Source organism: Aspergillus homomorphus, assembly GCF_003184865.1.
Source record: "Aspergillus homomorphus CBS 101889 unplaced genomic scaffold BO97scaffold_2, whole genome shotgun sequence".
NCBI classification, from domain to species: Eukaryota; Fungi; Ascomycota; class Eurotiomycetes; order Eurotiales; family Aspergillaceae; genus Aspergillus; species Aspergillus homomorphus.
This window is the reverse complement of record NW_020291888.1, coordinates 395472-413983: the sequence shown is the minus strand read 5'-3', so window position 1 is coordinate 413983 and position 18512 is coordinate 395472. Positions and strand designations below refer to the sequence as shown.

At 57.4% G+C, this 18512-nt stretch overlaps 7 protein-coding genes across 7 annotated transcripts; 5 read left to right on the top strand and 2 right to left on the bottom strand.

The window, feature by feature from the left end:
• Window positions 1-167: 167 nt before the first annotated feature.
• Window positions 168-1938, top strand: BO97DRAFT_439734 (glycoside hydrolase family 140 protein; the record flags this gene model as incomplete). Its single annotated transcript, XM_025698008.1, has 3 exons — window positions 168-706; window positions 774-1381; window positions 1447-1938. The coding sequence occupies exons 1-3, from the start codon at window positions 280-282 to the stop codon at window positions 1936-1938; spliced, it is 1527 nt and encodes a 508-aa protein (XP_025555928.1). The 5' UTR covers window positions 168-279.
• A 1887-nt stretch (window positions 1939-3825) lies between these two features.
• bgt2 (GPI-anchored beta-1,3-endoglucanase EglC) lies at window positions 3826-5823 on the top strand. Its single transcript, XM_025693265.1, has 2 exons — window positions 3826-4155; window positions 4218-5823. Exons 1-2 carry the CDS (start codon window positions 3958-3960, stop codon window positions 5445-5447), a joined length of 1428 nt encoding a protein of 475 aa, XP_025555927.1. The 5' UTR covers window positions 3826-3957; the 3' UTR covers window positions 5448-5823.
• Window positions 5740-7062, bottom strand: BO97DRAFT_402408 (6-phosphogluconate dehydrogenase C-terminal domain-like protein). The gene is made up of 3 exons (XM_025694497.1): window positions 6791-7062; window positions 5996-6739; window positions 5740-5911 (listed from the first exon to the last, which is right to left on the bottom strand). The coding sequence occupies exons 1-3, from the start codon at window positions 6898-6900 to the stop codon at window positions 5767-5769; spliced, it is 999 nt and encodes a 332-aa protein (XP_025555926.1). The 5' UTR covers window positions 6901-7062; the 3' UTR covers window positions 5740-5766.
• A 956-nt stretch (window positions 7063-8018) lies between these two features.
• BO97DRAFT_75198 (efflux pump antibiotic resistance protein) lies at window positions 8019-10524 on the top strand. Its single transcript, XM_025701042.1, has 3 exons — window positions 8019-10214; window positions 10268-10422; window positions 10482-10524. Exon 1 carries the CDS (start codon window positions 8413-8415, stop codon window positions 10171-10173), a length of 1761 nt encoding a protein of 586 aa, XP_025555925.1. The 5' UTR covers window positions 8019-8412; the 3' UTR covers window positions 10174-10214; window positions 10268-10422; window positions 10482-10524.
• Window positions 10525-10720: 196 nt separating this feature from the next.
• Window positions 10721-12127, top strand: BO97DRAFT_402406 (aromatic alcohol reductase). Its single transcript, XM_025694496.1, has 3 exons — window positions 10721-10991; window positions 11115-11484; window positions 11668-12127. Exons 1-3 carry the CDS (start codon window positions 10763-10765, stop codon window positions 12014-12016), a joined length of 948 nt encoding a protein of 315 aa, XP_025555924.1. The 5' UTR covers window positions 10721-10762; the 3' UTR covers window positions 12017-12127.
• Window positions 12128-13878: 1751 nt separating this feature from the next.
• BO97DRAFT_402405 (amino acid transporter) lies at window positions 13879-15760 on the top strand. The gene is made up of 5 exons (XM_025694495.1): window positions 13879-14095; window positions 14171-14184; window positions 14247-14319; window positions 14378-15266; window positions 15325-15760. The coding sequence occupies exons 1-5, from the start codon at window positions 13941-13943 to the stop codon at window positions 15550-15552; spliced, it is 1359 nt and encodes a 452-aa protein (XP_025555923.1). The 5' UTR covers window positions 13879-13940; the 3' UTR covers window positions 15553-15760.
• A 74-nt stretch (window positions 15761-15834) lies between these two features.
• Window positions 15835-18341, bottom strand: BO97DRAFT_420162 (bifunctional terpene synthase/polyprenyl synthetase family protein; the record flags this gene model as incomplete). Its single annotated transcript, XM_025696626.1, has 9 exons — window positions 15835-16152; window positions 16209-16290; window positions 16353-16419; window positions 16479-16744; window positions 16794-16948; window positions 16994-17621; window positions 17670-17917; window positions 17967-18013; window positions 18059-18341. 9 exons carry the CDS (start codon window positions 18339-18341, stop codon window positions 15835-15837), a joined length of 2094 nt encoding a protein of 697 aa, XP_025555922.1.
• Between the last annotated feature and the right edge of the window lie 171 nt (window positions 18342-18512).

The window sequence follows — 18512 nt, the reverse complement described above, 5'->3', positions numbered from 1 at the left end:
GAGGTGGACTGGTATGATGTCTTCGTTACTTTGCTCTACAAGTACAGTGCAGATTGCGGGGTAAATATGGAGTTGACGAATTTAACCGGGATTTACGGCCCCATCTATCAATGCAATCCACCATTGGTGGGATTTCACTAGGGATACTTATTGCTCAATCCACTGATGCGGTCAACCTGCAGCAGGCTTTCGCTTCCATGATCAAGAAAGGAGACCCCCATCTCGGTGAGGCCACTGTTATTGCAATGCTTGCGATACTCGGGTCAAGGTAACCTCACCATGCTCAGGACTGTCTTTCTCTATATCGCCCTCCACATCATCCAAACGGCGGCCTGGCAAGTGCCCGCAGACTATGCCATCACTCCGTCCCCCGACGGCCGGTTCCTGCAGCAATCGAATGGAGCGCCATTCTTCTGGCAGGCAGACACGGCGTGGCTGTTGTTCCATCGCCTCAACTACAGTGAGGCCGAGACATATCTGTCGGATCGAGCGCGCAAGGGATTCACCGTGGTCCTCGCCGTGGGCTTCACGCAGGAAGGGATTGCCAGTCCCAACTGCAATGGGGATCTGACTTTCATCGACGAAGATGTGACACGGCCGAACGAGGCCTACTGGGCGTATATCGACTCCATCGTGTCCCTGGCATGGAGCAAAGGCATTCGTATCTGTATGGTGCCCGCCTGGGGCAAGTTTGTGCACGGCAGCGGTGCGTTCATAGTTCTCCATCCTCCTGTGAGCATTGGGTGTAAGCATTGGGTGCTAATCGGGACCAGACAACTCGGCTAGCGTTCTCAACGCTACGACCGCGCCGACCTTCGGGAAGTTCATCGGCCAGCGGTATCCCTACCTCCCCAAAACCCTCGTCGCCGACACCAACCCGTACTGGCAGAATAAGACTGCCGTCAAGGCCGACTATTCCCGCGGGGGTGTCCCACCGACCTACGAGGTGATCGACTGGTCGCCCGTCTACGATGCGCTGGCCGAAGGGATCGTAGCCGGCGAGCGACAAGCACTCTCTGCCTCATCGTCGCCATCGGCGGACGACTGGTGGCCCCTGATGACCATCCACCCGACCAACCAGTGGTTCACGGGAGGACCGATCGCGCTGGCGCACGCGTTCTTGGGGAACCGCAGCTGGCTCACGCTGGACAGCAGTCAGTCGGGCCATGCGGACTATGCGCCCAACCCTCCGATCCCGTGGTGGAATTGCCGTCGCGGCTGGGAGCCTGTGGAGCTCATGTATGCGGCGGGCTCACAAGCCGGCGGTCGCCCGCGGCCGGTGATTGACAACGAGGCGCACTACGAGCATCGGTACAATAATGGCAACCACAACGCTTCCTACTGGAATGCCAGCGACGTGCGCATCGGCAGCTGGCAGGCGGTGCGTCGATCCTGTCTCCTGGAGCGGCTCCATAAATGATTTATCGCTGACAGCAGGGCCATCAGGTGTTCTCCGGCGCAGCGGGCCTCACGTACGGGGCCAACGCGGTGCAGCAGATGGCCATCCCCGGATTATTTCAGTCGGATGGGAGTGGCCCCGGGGACAACTGGGCGACGGACCTCGTGCTCCCCGGGTCGAGTCAGATGCAGTGGATCCAGAAGGTGGTGATGGACCGCGGAGCGTCGAGCTATTTCCGGCGCGTGCCTGCGCAGGATCTCCTGGTGGGCGATGTGGGCGCGGATGACGCTCGGGTCACGGCCACGCGCGATCGGGACGGCGGCTGGATTCTGGTGTATACCCCCACGGGGAAGTCATTCCAGGTCGACACGCGGAGCTTGAAGTCCTGCGCGGTGCAGGCGAGCTGGTATGATCCGCTGCGGGGGGTGTATAGTCGGTTTGATTACACCCAGTGTGAACAGAGCTTGGTTCGAAGCTTCATGCCCCCGACTGCTGGGGATCATGTGGATTGGGTGTTGGTGCTGGAGGTATTGGATTGACCGGGGTGTATGTAGCTTATATATTCTGATCGATAGTAGATCGCTCTACTACGCCGCGGCCAGTGTTCTGCCGTTTTCCATGACGGTTTACTGCTAGGTTATTGTGCATGTATACCATCTGTATCTCTCGAGAGGAGTCAGACATGATGATGAGTAGTACACAGGAACCTGAAGTGTTTTTTTGGCAATTGGTAACCCCAGTATATATATTTTTTTATAGTAATCATGTGGTGTGCCCGACGGAAGCCCCTCGGCCTTCGCACCTCGATTAATCAGCCATCGTCCCCCATGAGCACTGATCTCCATCATCCCCCGCTGAGAAATTTCCCACGTGGCCGAGATCGGAGAGCCAAAGTTGGGATACCTGCCACTTCATTGCCTCGTCCGTAAATTGGTGTTCCTCGGATTGTGTTGGAGCCAATCGCGGGTTGCAGAGGAAAAGCGGGTGCTGAGTCATTCTGCCGGCTGCTTCATCACACCGCCCTGCCCCACCACTTCCCCGTGCGGTGTCGTCCGATTGGCTGGGGAAGTGGCGTGTGTGGCGGGTTTTCTCCATTTGGTTTCTCCAGTTGGTCAGGGGAGATTCCGGGAACGAAAGAAAGAGAGATGAGAGCCTGGAGACTATGAATAGATCGCTCGCTAAGACATGTCTCTGAGTCTGAAAGGGTCATCCACTCTCCAGGGTGAAGCATAGATGTGCGTGCAACTTTGGTCCGGTTGATGCATGGATACATGAGAGCATCAGAAGATGTCAGTTGCATGCTCAACACCCCTTCATCTGACATTTGTTCTACCGAGCCATGTCAAAGGATAGTGCTTCAAGTCAGGATCTCATCTCTCCACCCAGAGACGGGTTCTACAGAATCCTTGAGAACAACCTCACAACACGTGACACAACCCGGGCCCTTGCCCGGCTCTCTCCCCTGATCTAGTGCCAATAGTGCCCGACCATTGCCCTTTTAATACAGCCTCATTAAGATAGATGGTGGTCTAGAAGAGTGGTGTTGAATCCAGCCTCAAGCCGTGGCCTGGATTTAGAATGGACAGGAAAATAAATCACCAGAGAACCAAGTGTCAATCACCTCGGATCTCGTCAACACGAGAGGGCAGATGCACGACGCAACAGTCATCTACCGACCGTTGACGTCAGGCCACTGCTGACTTGGTGTACTGTACAGTACACGTCGGTCAGGGGAAATGATCGATCAGCAGTCAAGGAAACGATCGCCGGGAGACCAAGCCACCGTGCGTGAGGAGCGTCCCGAATTAGATCCTGAGGAAATAAGACGGTAGTTTCGGTACCTGCAGGAGGGGTTGCTGGATTGCTGACAGTCAGGGGCAGACAGGAGAGTGAATGGGTTGTGCGACCGAGAGAAAGAGAAAGAGTCGAGAAACAGTCTGCTCTGTGAAGAACCCCTGGAGACTTGGGCCAGATCCCACTACATCTATAAGGCAAATGAATTAATTAATTCTCGATCAGGGGCAGGGGAAGCAGCAAAAGGACCGTCGTCATCTCCGGACCACTTCTTCCACTTCTCCCACTTCTTCCAGTCCCTCTCTCCCCACTGGCAGATCCACTCAGAAAGCCACTGGAGCCACTGACAGTGAAGGTTCCAGGGCCAACAGGTACAATTAATGCCTCATTGGGGGGGGGGGAAATCGACGTGTGCTATTCTCAGCCGTGGAGCGGAAACTAGGGCTGTGGGCCGTTGGTTATCATTCAGTCTTACTTACAGTCTTACTCAGTCTAGGCCCAGCTTTTCCTTCTTTGCTGATTGCCTCTCCCGCTTTCTGCTTGCTTTCTTTTATTTGCCCGTCTTTCTCTCTCTCTCTCTCTCTCTCTTTCTTCCCCTCTTCTTTTTCTTTGCTTTCTCCCCATCCCCCATCCTCCTCTCTCTCTCTCTCCCTCTCGTGTGAACGCGGACTTGTCATTCTTTTCCAACTCCCGTTCCTTGCATTCACTCAATCTTCTACGACACTCACTTTCACTCTCACCAGCGTCAATCTCTATTATCCACCATGCACTACACTTCCACCTTGGCCGCCCTGGCCCTCGCGGCTGCCACTGCCCAGGCTGCCCACCAGGGTTTCAACTACGGCAACAAGAAGCCCGATGAGAGCTCCAAGTTCCAGGCCGACTTCGAGGCCGAGTTCAAGACCGCTAAGAACCTGGTTGGCACTTCGGGCTTCACCAGTGCTCGTCTCTACACCATGATCGTAAGTCTCCTATGCGATGCCACTCACTGCATACGTTCTCCCCGCTGACCTCCCCCCCCCAGCAAGCCTACAGCACCAACGATGTCATCTCCGCCATCCCCGCCGCCATCGCGCAAGATACTTCCCTCCTGCTCGGTTTGTGGGCCTCTGGAGGTGGCATGGCCAACGAGATCGCCGCCCTCAAGTCCGCCATCTCCCAGTACGGCGACGACTTCGCCAAGCTCGTGGTCGGTATCTCCGTCGGCAGTGAGGATCTGTACCGCAACTCTGTCGAGGGTGTCCAGGCCTCGGCCGGTGTCGGTGTCAACCCCGATGAGCTCGTCGAGTACATCAAGCAGGTGCGCGAGGTCATCGCCGGCACTAGCTTGGCCAAGGCTCCCATCGGCCACGTCGACACCTGGGATTCGTGGACCAACAGCTCCAACTCCGCCGTGATCGATGCTGTCGACTGGCTCGGTTTCGACGGCTACCCCTTCTGGCAGAAGACCTTCAAGAACGACATCAGCAACGCCAAGGAGCTCTTCCTGGACTCTGTCGACAAGACCAAGGCCGTGGCTGGCGGCAAGGAGGTCTGGATCACCGAGACTGGATGGCCCGTCAGCGGTGACTCGCAGGGTGATGCTGTCGCCAACACGGCCAACGCCAAGATCTTCTGGGATGAGGTTGGCTGCCCTCTGTTTGGCAACACCAACACCTGGTGGTACATTCTCCAGGACACCAGCGCCACCAGCACCCCCAACCCTAGCTTCGGTATCGTTGGCAGCACCCTGAGCACCACCCCTCTGTTCGACCTGTCTTGCAAGAACACCACCTCTTCTTCGTCTTCCTCCTCTTCCACCTCTGGTGCTGGCAAGTCTGGCTCTGGCTCTTCTTCTGGCTCTAAGTCCGGCTCCGGCTCTGGCTCTGGCTCCTCTGGCTCTGGCTCCGGTTCCTCCGGCTCTGGTTCCGGCTCCGGTTCCGGCTCCGGCTCTGGCTCCTCCGGCTCTGGCTCTGGCTCCTCCGGCTCTGGCTCCGCCTCCGGCAGCTGGGGTGGCCGCAACAGCACCTGGGCCGGCCACGGCAACGGCACCTACCCCGGCTTCAAGCCCTCCGCCAGCTTGGGTCTGATCCCCTCCGCCAGTGCTGGTGCCGGTAGCTCCGGTTCTTCCAGCTCCGGCTCTTCTTCCTCCGGCACCGGCACCTCCGCTGCCGCCGCCTCTTCCTCCGGCCTCTTCACCGGTGGTTCCGGCCGTGTCCTCCCTGGCTCCCTGCTCGGTGCCGTCGTCGGTATCATCGCCCTGGCCGTCTTGTAAATGAGAGGCTACGAGTGAGATGAGGCGGTAGCATTAGACATATTTTTCTCTTCGTGTACACTTTTAGGACGATCGTTTAATTCAATGATGCCGGGTTGTCTTCCGACTGTCTGTAAAGTACAGCACTAGAATACACGAATTGATGTTATCACACATGTTGACTGATGTTGTAAGCACGTAGGAGTAGGGTTGTGAATTCTAACATATCTAGATTGAGTGACTTGGACCCGTCATATCTTTCTAATCTAAGAAATCCCTGGCTACAACTTATATACGAACCTGAACACTCCGACCAAGCCACGATGGAGGTGTCGTCCAATCACTCAGTCTTGACCTTCAAACTCTGCTGCAAACACTCCACGACATCCTCGACCGTCTGTCCCCGCAACCTCTCGTCAGGCTTCTCGCGTCCGAGAACCGGATCCTCCGCCACAGCCTGATAAACATCAGCGATGCCATTGAACCTGTTCGATTTCATCAGCCCTGTCCCCACTTCCCCTTCATCCTGCTCCCACGGGACGAAGGAAAGGAAAGGAAAGGAGACTTACACGTCAGCATTAAACCCCCCCTCAGCCATCGTGCGCCCGATCTCGCGCATCTCATGCACCCACCGATACGCCCTAGACGGCATGCCCACGACCCCGCGCTCCGCCATCCCCAGCGCCGCAGGGTTATACTCGTGCAGCAGGGCGCGCAGGTCCGGGAGGACGCCGAATCCGTCGGCCGTGGTGTAGGATTCGATGGCCAGCGCCGTGAAGCCCTTGGTTAGCGCGGCGAAGCACATCTTCAGGGCGGCGGCCCTGCCGATTTCCTGGGACACGTGGCGGAGGTTGAGCACGGTGGCTAGTTGGGCGTCGGGTAGGGGTTCGGGGCCGGAGACGACCAGTGCTGGGCGGTGCCATCTTTCGTTCCCTTTCTTTCCTTCCTGGTCTTCTTGTTGGTTTTCTTGTTGTTGCTGGTTCTGCTCCTGCTCCTGATCAGGCAAGGAGAGGAGCCGCGGCGGCGCCCCAATGATGCCCCCCGAGAGGATGCGGAGGTGCGGGCCCGCGTTGGTGTACAGGCGCGCCAGCTCGTGTGCGGTCGTCGGTGATACGGCGTTCAGGTCCACGATGTGCAGCGGTGCGTCGCGCACGAAGTGGCGCGCTGTTGCGGCGGCGATGATGCGCTCGGCTGTCGGGAGGGCCTCGACTGGCGGCACGATCGAGAGCAGCACGTCGCTGTTGTCGATTAGGTCTTGGAGCGAGTGCCGCAGTTCGATGCCTGCGGTCCAGGCGCGGCGTTGCGTCGATTCGCTGTTGCGTTGGTGGTTAGAGTCGTAGGATCCGGGGGGCAGGGGTGCTTACCTTCGGTCTGAGGCGTAGGTTAGCACGCGGTATTGGTGGGCGCGGAGGAGCTGGGCGATGCCGAAGCCCATCTCGCCGATGGAGAGGATGCCGATGGCTTCGGAGTCCATGGTTTTGTGATGATAGTGGTGGTGGTGTTGGTGGTGGTGGTGATAGTGATGATATTGAGGGTGAGATTGGAGTAAATCAGGTGAGATGCTAGGCGGAGATGGCGGGGCAATTGCTGGACTAGCAGTGAATGTGATAAGAAGGGAGGATTATAGGATTAAAAACAAGGATCCGAACTAGGATCAGAGGTGCTAAACTAGGGTCAATGTAAATGTCGGTAAGTTGAAGCCACTACTGCAGCACCTCATCTAGATGGTGACTGCTATTTGTATTCCTGTCTCGCCCTGACCTGCTCCGCCATCGCTGCTGGGTACATGTGCACGCTCAGCATCAGCTGACGCCTGCCATTCCTCGTCATCTTAGAGAGATCGATGGTGTTACCATCCAGGAGTTCGTGGGCTGACGCGGTCTCATCTTATCATGCTATGCCGCCCGATTCCGATTGCCCTGTATCGGCATCGGCGCACCACCTTGTCCACGGTCGGATTTGACAGTTGCGTGACCGATCTTCAATTCCAGCCACGGCGATGGCCTGCTGGATCATTCCGACCCGGAACTGGCGTCCGAGAAGGGACAGACTGAGTTGGGATGCCGATGGAGGTCGAATTAGGGCAACCGAGTCGGGCCGACCGGGGATTGAAGCAGCATTCATTCAATTGCCTGCTCCCTGGAGAGGCGATGCTCACACCTATTTAGGTCCCACCACCCCTATGCCTGCTTCGTAGAAAGTCTACCCCTCCGTTCCCAGTCTGCACGAAGGTAAGCTGAGCAAACCAGATCGTCGGTCCCTTTATGAGCAAGATGGCGATCCCAGAGCTGCCTTGTCCTGTCGATCGGGAGATCATTGCACAACTCAGCGCGGGGTTTCAAACCTGGTATGTCTCTCGCAGTTGCCTTAATAATTGACCATTACAGCAGTCAGTAGTCAATGTACTGCAGAACTACATGAGTACGATTCTCAGGCATCCACCGTGGATGCCCAAACAGCCACCACGAGGAGATATCACACCGCGATAAGAGCGCGACCCACGGGCACAGCGGTGGCAACAGCATGTCGACCAAGCTGGCACAGAAAGGAAACCAGTTTCCGAGGATTCAAGACTCAAGAAGGATCCAGTCTGATCCAGGGCCGTGGAGCCAACCGTGGATGAAGGGCTCCACCAGCAAGAGCGACGCGCAAACCACCGCAAGGGATTGATGCTTACTTTGCTGCTCTGGTTTTAGCCCTGCAAAATTCAACCCTTAGCGTCTGTGTCTCTGTGCTTGTCTCCCCACCTCCAGTCATCGTGGCCACCATGAGAGAGCTGTGTGCTTGTGTGTTGAACAATGTTCTACTATCACTGCCTCCGGGCTCTCTTTTCCGAGGCTCTCAAGAGAGATATAAAACCATGACGATGAACTGACACTCCACCGCTAATCTCCTCCACCATGCCACCTCCATATCCCACCCCCGACCACTCGCAACCCCCCAGTCCGTCGAGGAAAAGCCCATCTCGGGCCTGTCCTCAGCTGCCATGTCTCGCCGAACCTCTACCTCGGATCCCCAGCCCGGCATTGGCAGCAGTCGTTTCGCTGCCACACCGGCCACGGGGGCGCAGACCCCGGACCCTCTTCTGGGCCCCAAAGTCGCTGTCCCCGCCGATGTACTCAAGAAATTCCCCCAGGCGATCACTCGCCCTCGCGATGAGAGCAGTGACGATGAGGACGCCATCGCGTTGTCTGCCACCGGTCCGCGGTTCCGCCGTCCCTCTGCGGTGGCATACCCTGGCGACAATGTTCACGCCGACGAAGCAGGCTCTCCACCCCCCGAGGCTTCGAAGGCTGCGCGGCAGGGCGTCCCTTCGGAATTGTCCAGCTTTGCCGCGGAGCTCCTGCTGATTGCCGTCTGCTCCGTCGGTTTGATGCTCTTCTCCTTCCTCCTGGGAGACATGCTCGCGCCGCAAATCCAACTCCGCGCCGCCCTGGGTATCAGCAACACCGAGCTCCCCTGGCTTGTCGGCGCCTTCAACGTGGCCAACGGTCTTTCGGTGGTCGTCTCCGGCTCGTTGACCGATTTAACGCCTCCGCGACCCCTGATGGTGGGCGCCTTCACCTGGCTCACGCTGTGGAACCTCATTGGCGCCTTCTCCCTGTCGCCCTCGCGCCGCATCCTCTTCTTCATTGTGCGCGCCATGCAGGGGCTCGCCATCGGCGTGCTGGTCTCGGGCAGCATGAGCATTCTCGGCCGCGTGTACAAGCCCGGCGTCCGCAAGAATCGGGTCTTCAGCGCCATGGCCGCTTGCGCGCCCTTCGGCTTCTCGCTCGGAGCCATCCAGGGCGGACTCCTGTTCCATCATCTCCCCTGGATCTTTGGTTCGAACGCGATGATCACCGCGCTCTGTGCCGTGGCAGCCTTCTTCGCCATCCCGCCACTGCGCCCGGTGGCGGACGTCGCCGGCACCGAAGCCCCCTCCCTGAAGCAGTTCGACTACCTGGGGGCCGGGTTCGCGGTGGGCGGCTGCGTGTGTCTGCTGTTTGGTCTCACGCAGGGCGGCGTGACCAACTGGTCGCCGTACACGATCGCGTTGACGGTGCTGGGCATTGTGCTGCTGGTGGGTTTGTTCATCACCGAACGGCACGTGGCGCGGCCGTTGATCCCCAACCGGCTCTGGTCGACCAAGGGCTTCACGCCGCTGATGATCGCGTACTTCCTGGGCTTCGGGTCGTTCTTCGGAGGCTGGCAGTTCTACGCGATCCAATTCTGGCTGCGCATCCAGCACGCCACGCCGGTCGCCGTGGCGCTGTACCACATCCCCAACGCCCTCGTCGGGGTGTTCGCCACCTGGGTCGTCAGTCGCACGCTACACCTCGTGCCGGGCCATTATATCTACACCATCTCCATGTTCGCCTTCACCCTCGGTCCCGCCTTCTTCCTCCCCCAGACGGCCAACACCATCTACTGGGCCCTCTCCTTCCCCGGCATCGCCTTGGTGACCTTCGGCCCGGACCTGGCCTTCGCCGCCGCCTCGATCTTCATCACCAGCAACGTCGCCCGCTCGTACCAGGGCAGCGCCGGCAGTTTGCTGGTCACCAACCAGAACCTCAGCTCGGCCATCCTAACCAGTGTGGCCGATGCGATCGGCACGCGCGTCGACAAGACCCCGGAGGGAGACGTGGGTCTGCAGGGTCTGCGCGCCATCTGGTGGTTCGCGTTGGGCTGCCAGCTGGTGGCCGCTCTGATCACCGTGACGTGTGTGCGGATTCCGAAGGAGGAGGAGAAGGAGCATGTTACCTGAGGTCTTGGTTCTTGGATACTAACGTGGCTGCGTCGATAAATGTAGATGGCTTGGTTATAGGGATACAAAAGTATATAGATTGATTTTCTTTTAGGATTGACGAGGATACATAATGATATACGAATTGTTTGCCGTTGATAATCAGCCACGATTTGCTTTTTGTTGTGTGTATCCATGCGAGTCTTGCTACTTCCGCAAACGCCCGTAGATGCCGGATACGCGGATCAACGGATGTGGCTGCATTTGAAGGTGAAGTGCACTTGCGGGGAGTTGAGTGGATGGAGGGCACTGCTGATAGTTGCTGATAGTATATTGAACTGTCGGAACAGTATCCGACTGACAACAATGACCATGGGGTTATTCTGTGTGGAAATGATGTCTTCATCGGGCATCTTATCGCGGATCTTGATCCGGCGGGGTAAGCGGGGAAATCGGGGAAAAGAATGCCATTGCCGCCTGGCTTGTTTATTAATAAATCATTCCCCTCACGTTTGCTGTCATCATTACTTCGTATTTCTCCTTCAGCTACCTTCCACTCCCCCCCTCCCCCCAACATCCCCTCTAATCCTCTATCTCTACACTCTACACCATGTCCGACAAATTCAACATCCTCATCTTCGGTGCCACCGGCAACATCGGCTCGTACATCACGCAGGCCCTCCTGGACGCCCGCCCGCACTTCGGCCGTTTCGCCATCTTCACGAGCCCCAACTCGCTGCAGACCAAGACCGAAGTGCTGGACAAGCTACGACGCCAGGGCGTCGATATCCTGGTGGGCGACATCGCCAACGCCGACGAGGTGCGCAAAGCCTACGCGGGTACGTTTACAGTCCTTTCCCCGAACCCCCAAGCCCAAACCTGTCCTTCCCGTGCACAACAAATGCACTACCACCGCATGCGATCCTCCACCGAACCGAACCGAACTAAACTGGGAACCACAGATTTCGACACGGTCGTCTCAGCGCTCGGCCGCGACGCACTAGCCGCGCAGATCCCACTGATCGAACTGGCCGCCGCATCGGCGAGCGTGCGCCGCTTCCTGCCCTCGGAGTACGGCACCGACATCGAGTACGGCCCCGCCTCCAAGGACGAGAAGCCCCATCAGCAGAAACTCAAGGTGCGCGCGGCGCTGGCCAAGCTACGCGACCAGCTGGAGTACGCCTACGTCGTCACCGGACCGTATGCCGATTACCCCTTCTTCTTGGCGGATGTGCCGGCGGCGCCGCAGGCTGGGTCGTTTGATGTCAAGGCGGCCAAGGCCGTGCTCGTCGGCGATGGTGAGGGGCGGATTAGTTTGAGTGGGTGTTCTGAGTAGGTTCTTCCTTTCTTTTCGTTTCTGTGCTTCGTTGTTGCGTGGTGGTGATGTCCATACTTCCTGGTTCGATGGGGTTCTGTTGGCTTGTCATTGGCTTGGATTTGTTTGCTTACTTCGATTGCGATGCAATCGGGTTGCGGAGGGGGCTAGATTGAGTTGGTGATGCTGATGGTTTCTAGTGTCGGCCGATTCGTGGTCCACGCCCTCACCCACTGGGACCAGGCCAAGTACCGCGCCCTCAAGCTGAACTCGTTCACCACCACTCCCAAGGAGATCCTCCAGGAGTTCGAGTTCCAGTCCGGTCAGAGGTGGAAGGTCGAGTATACCTCGCTGGATGAGCTCCGGAAGTTGGAGCAGGAGGCCTGGGAGAAGGGGACGCCCCTTGCCACGTTGTATACTCTGCGGCGTATCTGGGCCGAGGGCGGCACGCTGTATGAACGGCGGGACAACGAGGATATTGGGGTCGTGGACACACAGTCCTTGCAGGAGTTGGTGCGCGATTCGATCCGTCGACAGTTGGAGAAGTGAGGCTGTCAACTGGGGTGAAGTCTAGCTTGAGTCGTTCAAGGTCAGTCGGGAGAACAGAATGTATAGTACAACTAGTTAAAGCTGAGTTCAACCGCCATTGACATAAGTGACTGCTTATCCAATCTTCCATATTTTTGCATGATGCACTCTCAAACCAGGCAGGCACGAACTGTGCTCAGTATTAACCGTTGTCCGGAACGGCACGTGGTCGTGATATGTTGGACCAAGCCTCCAGCCGGACCCTCTCAGCTTAGACATTACTAAACATCGTCCAACATTGGTGCAGTAGAAACGAAGTCCTTGCTGCATTCATGTGTCTGGTTAAGCGAAGCAGCAGCATAGCAAGGAAGACAGCATTCCCGAACCCCGTTCCAGACCTGGGCTGGCCCGCTCAAGAGTAGTCTTCATCTACATTCCACCCACGCGCTCGTATGCCGTGCCTGCTGTCAAAGATCGGTACTGCCAACTGCCGGGCAGATCTCCACCACTGGCTACTTAGTTCCCGATGTCAGACGGCGAGGAAGCAAGACCGCATGCCATTTCCGAGGTAGGAGCTGCAGCGACCCGAGCCTGACTCGGCTAGCACCACGTGGTCGTTGCCTACCCGATGTTCCGTGGGAGAATACTCTGACGGGTGTGGAGATCTAGAGCTGGGGGTATCGTGAGTGAACAATAGTTGTAGACCTGCGCGTAGCAATGAAATGATACTGTGGTACACTGCCAACTCCTTGTCCGGCCCGTTGTCAACCTCAACCTTACTCTGCCCGTCGGCTAACAGAGCCAATGGGTGTTCCAGACAGTGCCACCGATCCAGTGAGGCAGGCGATGGATCTCCCCGGCCCTCATCTGGAGTCTGGAGCAGACCAGGAGGTGTTGACCCGACTGAGTCAAAGTTCGGGGCCGATATAGGAGCCCGGGCGCGGTACGGCATGAGTCATTTCCGACAGCCCTGCAATCAAGCTCAATGGTGAACCAGACTATAGGATATGCTTGTTTTTAGCCTGCAGCGGATCGTGAGCTGCCGACAGCGCTAATTAATGGCAGAAGGTGAAGGCGAGATGCTATCTGGAGGCGAAAGGAGATGCGAGGCAGGCGAGATCGGCCTGCAGAGAGGCGGAGAGCAGTTGCTCCTGCTCCGAGATCGATGCCGCTAGCTGCTTCTGGACTAGTCCACGACGGCTGAGTCGGAAGCGGCACGGGGCTGACTCAGCCACTTCCTGGGTTTGGACTGGTGGATTGCCACTAACTAGTTGCCACTCTGCCCCGCCTTTGCCCCAATGCGGTAGTTGGACTTTTCCACTGCAGTTTCCACCATGACTGCATTCTTTTGCCTCTCAGCCTGGTAGGGACTTAAGGTATGGTTCCGGAGTGTCCCCGGATAGCTTATTTGCTCTGAGCACTTTAGTAGTTACTTGGTATTGCAGGTAGTATCACCGCCATCATGCAGGTAGACGACACTACCTCCAGTCCTCTGCCCTATCTCCTCCAGACTCACTCAGGACAGACCACAACACAATCCTTTGTGATTCTCACCGAATTCCCGTGGAAAACTCCCCCACTCCACCAGGTTCCTGGCCGAGTGGGCCATCGAGAAGTGAAAACGTCGCACCAGCCCATGCCCCAGTCCCGATATCGGCGCTGAGGCAAACTGGCCCCAGCAAAATCTGTGTCACGCCCGCAGAAATTGCACTTGTCGGGGATCTGATTTGCTGCACTGCCCGAACTATTAACTAACAAAAACCAGCTGCCCAGCCGTCAATGCTTCACTCACTCTGCGTATAATAACTCCCCAGGCCAGTGCTGGCTGTCCATTGCTTTCCTTTAGCCCTTCCTCCCTTTCACTCTTCCTTCCTTCCTCTCTCTTCCTCTCTTTCCCCTTCTTCCTCCTCCCTCTCTCCCCCTCCCCACCCCCAGGAAGTTCGTCATGTCGTCGCCGGAAGTCAAAGATATCGAATATGGCTCGGGGTCCCGAACCGACCCCGAGGCCTGGGACTCCGACCTCAAGGCCCCTGTCGAGGATCAGGATCCTTTTGGAGGCGAACATGTTGGCGAGGTACAATATAAGACCTTGGAGTGGTGGTAAGTGATATCATATTGTGTTTCAATTGGTTGTTCTACAGATCGATCTGATATTAACGTCTTTTTGGGGATTAGGCAATCCGGCTTCTGTATGTGATCTCCGTGATATCATACTATCTATAACCCGACCATGTCTAACTAATCCTGCTAGTGATGATTGCTGAGACGGTGTCCCTGGGTGTCCTCTCACTCCCCTCGACTGTTGCTACTGTCGGCCTCATCCCGTGAGTCTCTTTGTTGTCAGTCAGGCTACTGTCTGTTCGGATTGCTGACTCCCTCCAGGGCTATTATCCTCATTGTCGGCTTGGGCGTGGTCGCCACCTACTCCGGTTATGTCATCGGTCAATTCCGGGCGCGATATCCCTTCATCCACAGCATGGCCGACGCGGGCGAGGTCCTGATGGGTAAACCCGGTCGCATCTTCATCGAAGTCGCCCAGCTGCTCTTCTTCATGTTCGCCTCCGGCAGTCACCTGGTGACCTTCACCGTCATGATGAACACCCTCACCGACCATGGCACCTGCTCCGTGGTCTTCGGCGTCGTCGGCCTGATCCTATCCTTCCTCTGCTCCCTGCCGCGCACCATGAAGAACGTCTCCTGGTTCGCCATCGCCTGCTTCATCAGTATCTTCTCCGCCGTCCTCATCACCATGATCGGCGTCGGCATCGAGCAACCCTCCACCGAACCCATGCAACTCACCCGCAAGACGAGCTTCGTGAACGGCTTCTCCGCCGTGACCAACATCGGATTCGCCTACTGCGGCCACCCCGCCTTCTTCGGGTTTATTGCCGAGATGAAGAACCCTAAGGACTTCCCCAAGTCCCTGTGCATGCTGCAGGGTTTCGAGATCATCCTCTACACCGTCGCTTCCGCCGTCATCTACCGCTACGCCGGCCAGGACGTCAAGTCGCCCGCCCTGGGCTCGGCTGGCCCCGTTGTCCGCAAGGTCGCCTACGGAGTCGCCATCCCCACCATTGTCGTCGCCGGTGTCGTGCTGGGCCACGTCGCTATCAAGAACGTCTACGTGCGTCTGTTCCGCGGCACGGACGTCATGCACAAGCGCAGCGTCTTGGGTGTGGGTGCCTGGATCGGACTCGCCGCGGGCTACTGGATCGTCGCCTGGATCATCGCCGAGGCCATCCCTGTGTTCAGCAACCTGGTCAGCTTGATTGTATGTTCCGCTTTCCGTGGCTCTCTGTATCTGCAACCATATGCTAATTATACTGCAGTGCGCCCTCTTCGCCAGTTGGTTCTCGTTCGGCCTGCCCGGCATCTTCTGGCTCTACATGTACCGGGGCAACTACTTCAACTCGTGGCGCAAGACCCTGCTCACCCTGGCCAATTTGGGTCTGTTTGCCATCGGCGCCACGATCTGCATCTGCGGGCTGTGGGTGTCCGGGTTGGCCATCCACAACGACAGCTCCGGAAGCAGTTTCTCGTGTGCGAATAATGCATAATGCGCTGGCGTATTGATATTTCGGGTTTTTTTCCGCTGTAAATAGACTTTATAGACTGTATCATAGTTTAGACTTTTGTAATATACCCATCTGTCATTTTTCTGGTTGAATGCAGGTTCCGCTTCGACGTCATCGGAATGTGTCTGAGACATACAAAGTCACCTCACGTCATCGCTGGTTGCAGAACTAGAGGATGATTCATTGCTGACAAAACCAGATAGCTAATTCAGATCATTAATGCATGGATAATCTAATCATCACGGCATTATACATTCACTCGCATTAGACCTCCAACCTCAGCACTAACAACCTCAACACCCAGTTAACGCACCCCGTCTCCCTCTCGACTCGTCCCATCCCCTGCTGGATTTCGCCCATCATCGCCCGTAAGGTCTCGCACGTATACTCCATGCTCCCAGTCCGCTGCAGCTGATCCAGCACGCGCTGCTTCAGCGCCACGTCCATCCCGCCTGCTGCTCGGCCCTGCTGCAGCCACGCGCGAAGCGGACTATCCTTGGGCTGCGACCGCAGCGCGTGAATCAGCGGGAAGGAGAATTTGCCCTCGTCCAGGTCTTCGCAGAAGCCTTTCTGTCCGGTATACTGTTTTGTTTAGTTAGGACGCAACGATACACTGCGGGGGAACGGAGAGAGCGTACCTCCTCGGTGAGGTTCTTGTAGTCGTCGCGGATTTGGAAGTATTCGCCCAGGAGGTCGATAAGAGGAGAAAGGGGGATCTCGCTGGGGATGCGTTAGTCTCATTCTGAGTACAGAATAGGGTATGCAGGATTCCGGGTGCTCACCGGTTGCGCTGCGCAGGTGCCTTGGCGATCATCAGTCGCGCGAGGAGTCGGAAGAGTCCGCCTGTTTCTGCGGAGTGTCAGGCCAGACTCTTTGAGATTATTTAATATGGGACAGCAAGCACATACTCTGTCGGATCATCTCCATGTATTCGCCCTCGGTCGGACACTCGCCCTGTCGCGTCCAGTACAGGTCGTAGCTCTGGCCGGTGAACAGATTGCGCAACTCCTCGAAGTAGATGTCCAGACACTGAGTCTCGTCCAGCTGGCGTACCTCATCCATGGCCTGCAGGAGGAGGAAGTTGGCCGAGTTGATGGTCTGTCCGACGCCGAACACCGTGTGCGTCGCGGGCCGGCCGCGACGCAAGGGCGACGAGTCCTCGATGTCGTCCAGCCTGGGCGAGAGTCAGCATACACTTCACCAGAAGATAAGGGGGGACGCACATCAACGAGGCATTGTGGAGTGTCTTGGCGATCGACTTGAGCAGCTTCACCTGCCGGTCGGGCAGCATGAGCCAGACGTTCAGGGCGTCGATGAACGCCTCCCGCACGCCTTTCGAAGGCAGAGACGCGATGTACTCGGCTGGGCCCAGCAGGTGCTGTGCGGATTAGCTGGTGTGTCTGCCAGGCTGCAAAAGACATACCTCGGATCCTAGCTTCACTTCCTCCACGTCCCGCTCATCATCCGCCGCAGACGAAATGGACGAGCGAGGCGAGTTGGCGACCGACCAAACGGACGACTCGCTCGACTCACTTTCCTCCGAAACACTGGCGCGCTTTGCCTGTCCATGCATCGGCGACAAATACCCTTCATCGGCAGCAGTCTGCATGCTCTCCTGGAGCAGTCGACTGGCCTCCTCCACCAGATGCGGATGATACCGCGGGCATCGCAGACTCCAAGCAACGTTGCCGGGGATCTGATATCCCAGCGCGCGCAGATAGATCTGGACTTTGCGGTTGTTTTTTCCCTCGCCAGCGACGTATTCAGCCATGCGCTGCTGGTATTGCCTCTCAAAATCATTCGTGACTTCCCGTACCATCTCCTTGGCCGTGGGAACGTCAACCTCGTGCCATTTCATACACAGCCAGACGGCGTTGGTCATGGTTGTTTCTTCCGACTGTTGGAACTCCTCCCACTCCACATCAAACGAGAAGTAGTCGTTCGCGAGCCCCAGGGCCGCATAACACGGTCGCACCACGGGCTCGATGCTCGCCTGCTCTTCGGAGGTGAGGACGAAGCCCATCCCGAAGCGCATCAGCATGTCGACGAACCTGCTGAGGTTAGATTCCCGCTCGGATGTGCATGGGTGGGCTACTCACGGGGCGCCAGTGTCGATGATGCGGTAATCCACGTATTCCTCCCAATCGCGGAACGCGCGCGTCTTGTCCTTGGTGGCAGTGGTGTCGATCATCGTCTTCCACGAGTCCAGCACGACCTGCGCGCAGATGGGATCGATGGAGAATAGCTCAAGGAGCATCTTCGATTGCACCTGCTTCGTGCCGGTGACGGATCGGACGGTGCGGTATTCGGTCTCATCCAAGGCGATGTCATCCGCATGAGCATTGATCTGGGGGTGGCATTAGTGGTGAAGGGAGTGAATCGAACGGCATACTCACGGTGGACTTCGCCGCCGACTCGACGACATTATCGTACATGAACGCGTCTACACTGTCAGTCCGAGCTCATTCCGTGGCGGCGCGAGACCTACATTCGAAGATATAGTTCACGATCGCCATCCGCTCTGGTTTGCAGCAGGGCAGCACGACGGCCCCGAAGTGGCCCTCCCAGGGATTGCACGAACCCCATCGCTCGATGGGCCCGATGTACTTCTCCCAGTCGGCGCGCAGTTGGAGCGACCCTTCGTTGGCCTTGTGTTCCAGTGTATGCCGCCGCAACGGGTATCCGTGGCAAAAACCGTGGAGGTCAGGGGTCGCGCGCGGCACCAGAACAGAAAACCGGTCTTCTTCGGGGATAGAGGCTATAGGTTGCATGATTTATTGATTCTGTGATATTGATGAGATCCTAGAGACATCCCTCTTCGTCTCCCCCATCTTTCTCCCCGGGCCTTATAGTATGCACGGCTCTGGGCGAGGACATTGACCATCCCGTCATCGAATCCAGCCCTAGTTCGACCCAACGCGACTACAACCCCACAATCTGGG

What these genes read in the sequence shown, in the direction of transcription:
- bgt2 (XM_025693265.1), top strand. Translation starts at nt 3,958, where the DNA reads ATGCACTACACTTCCACCTTGGCCGCCCTGGCCCTCGCGGCTGCCACT. An exon ending in CTCGTCTCTACACCATGATC is followed by an intron (nt 4,156 to 4,217) that starts GTAAGTCTCCTA and finishes TCCCCCCCCCAG; the next exon opens with CAAGCCTACAGCACCAACGA.
- BO97DRAFT_402408 (XM_025694497.1), bottom strand. Translation starts at nt 6,900, where the DNA reads ATGGACTCCGAAGCCATCGGCATCCTCTCCATCGGCGAGATGGGCTTC. An exon ending in ACCTACGCCTCAGACCGAAG is followed by an intron (nt 6,740 to 6,790) that starts GTAAGCACCCCT and finishes CCAACGCAACAG; the next exon opens with CGAATCGACGCAACGCCGCG. An exon ending in GGGGGGTTTAATGCTGACGT is followed by an intron (nt 5,912 to 5,995) that starts GTAAGTCTCCTT and finishes GAAATCGAACAG; the next exon opens with GTTCAATGGCATCGCTGATG.
- BO97DRAFT_75198 (XM_025701042.1), top strand. Translation starts at nt 8,413, where the DNA reads ATGTCTCGCCGAACCTCTACCTCGGATCCCCAGCCCGGCATTGGCAGC.
- BO97DRAFT_402406 (XM_025694496.1), top strand. Translation starts at nt 10,763, where the DNA reads ATGTCCGACAAATTCAACATCCTCATCTTCGGTGCCACCGGCAACATC. An exon ending in GGTGCGCAAAGCCTACGCGG is followed by an intron (nt 10,992 to 11,114) that starts GTACGTTTACAG and finishes TGGGAACCACAG; the next exon opens with ATTTCGACACGGTCGTCTCA. An exon ending in AGTTTGAGTGGGTGTTCTGA is followed by an intron (nt 11,485 to 11,667) that starts GTAGGTTCTTCC and finishes GATGGTTTCTAG; the next exon opens with TGTCGGCCGATTCGTGGTCC.
- BO97DRAFT_402405 (XM_025694495.1), top strand. Translation starts at nt 13,941, where the DNA reads ATGTCGTCGCCGGAAGTCAAAGATATCGAATATGGCTCGGGGTCCCGA. An exon ending in GCTACTGTCGGCCTCATCCC is followed by an intron (nt 14,320 to 14,377) that starts GTGAGTCTCTTT and finishes GACTCCCTCCAG; the next exon opens with GGCTATTATCCTCATTGTCG. An exon ending in GCAACCTGGTCAGCTTGATT is followed by an intron (nt 15,267 to 15,324) that starts GTATGTTCCGCT and finishes ATTATACTGCAG; the next exon opens with TGCGCCCTCTTCGCCAGTTG.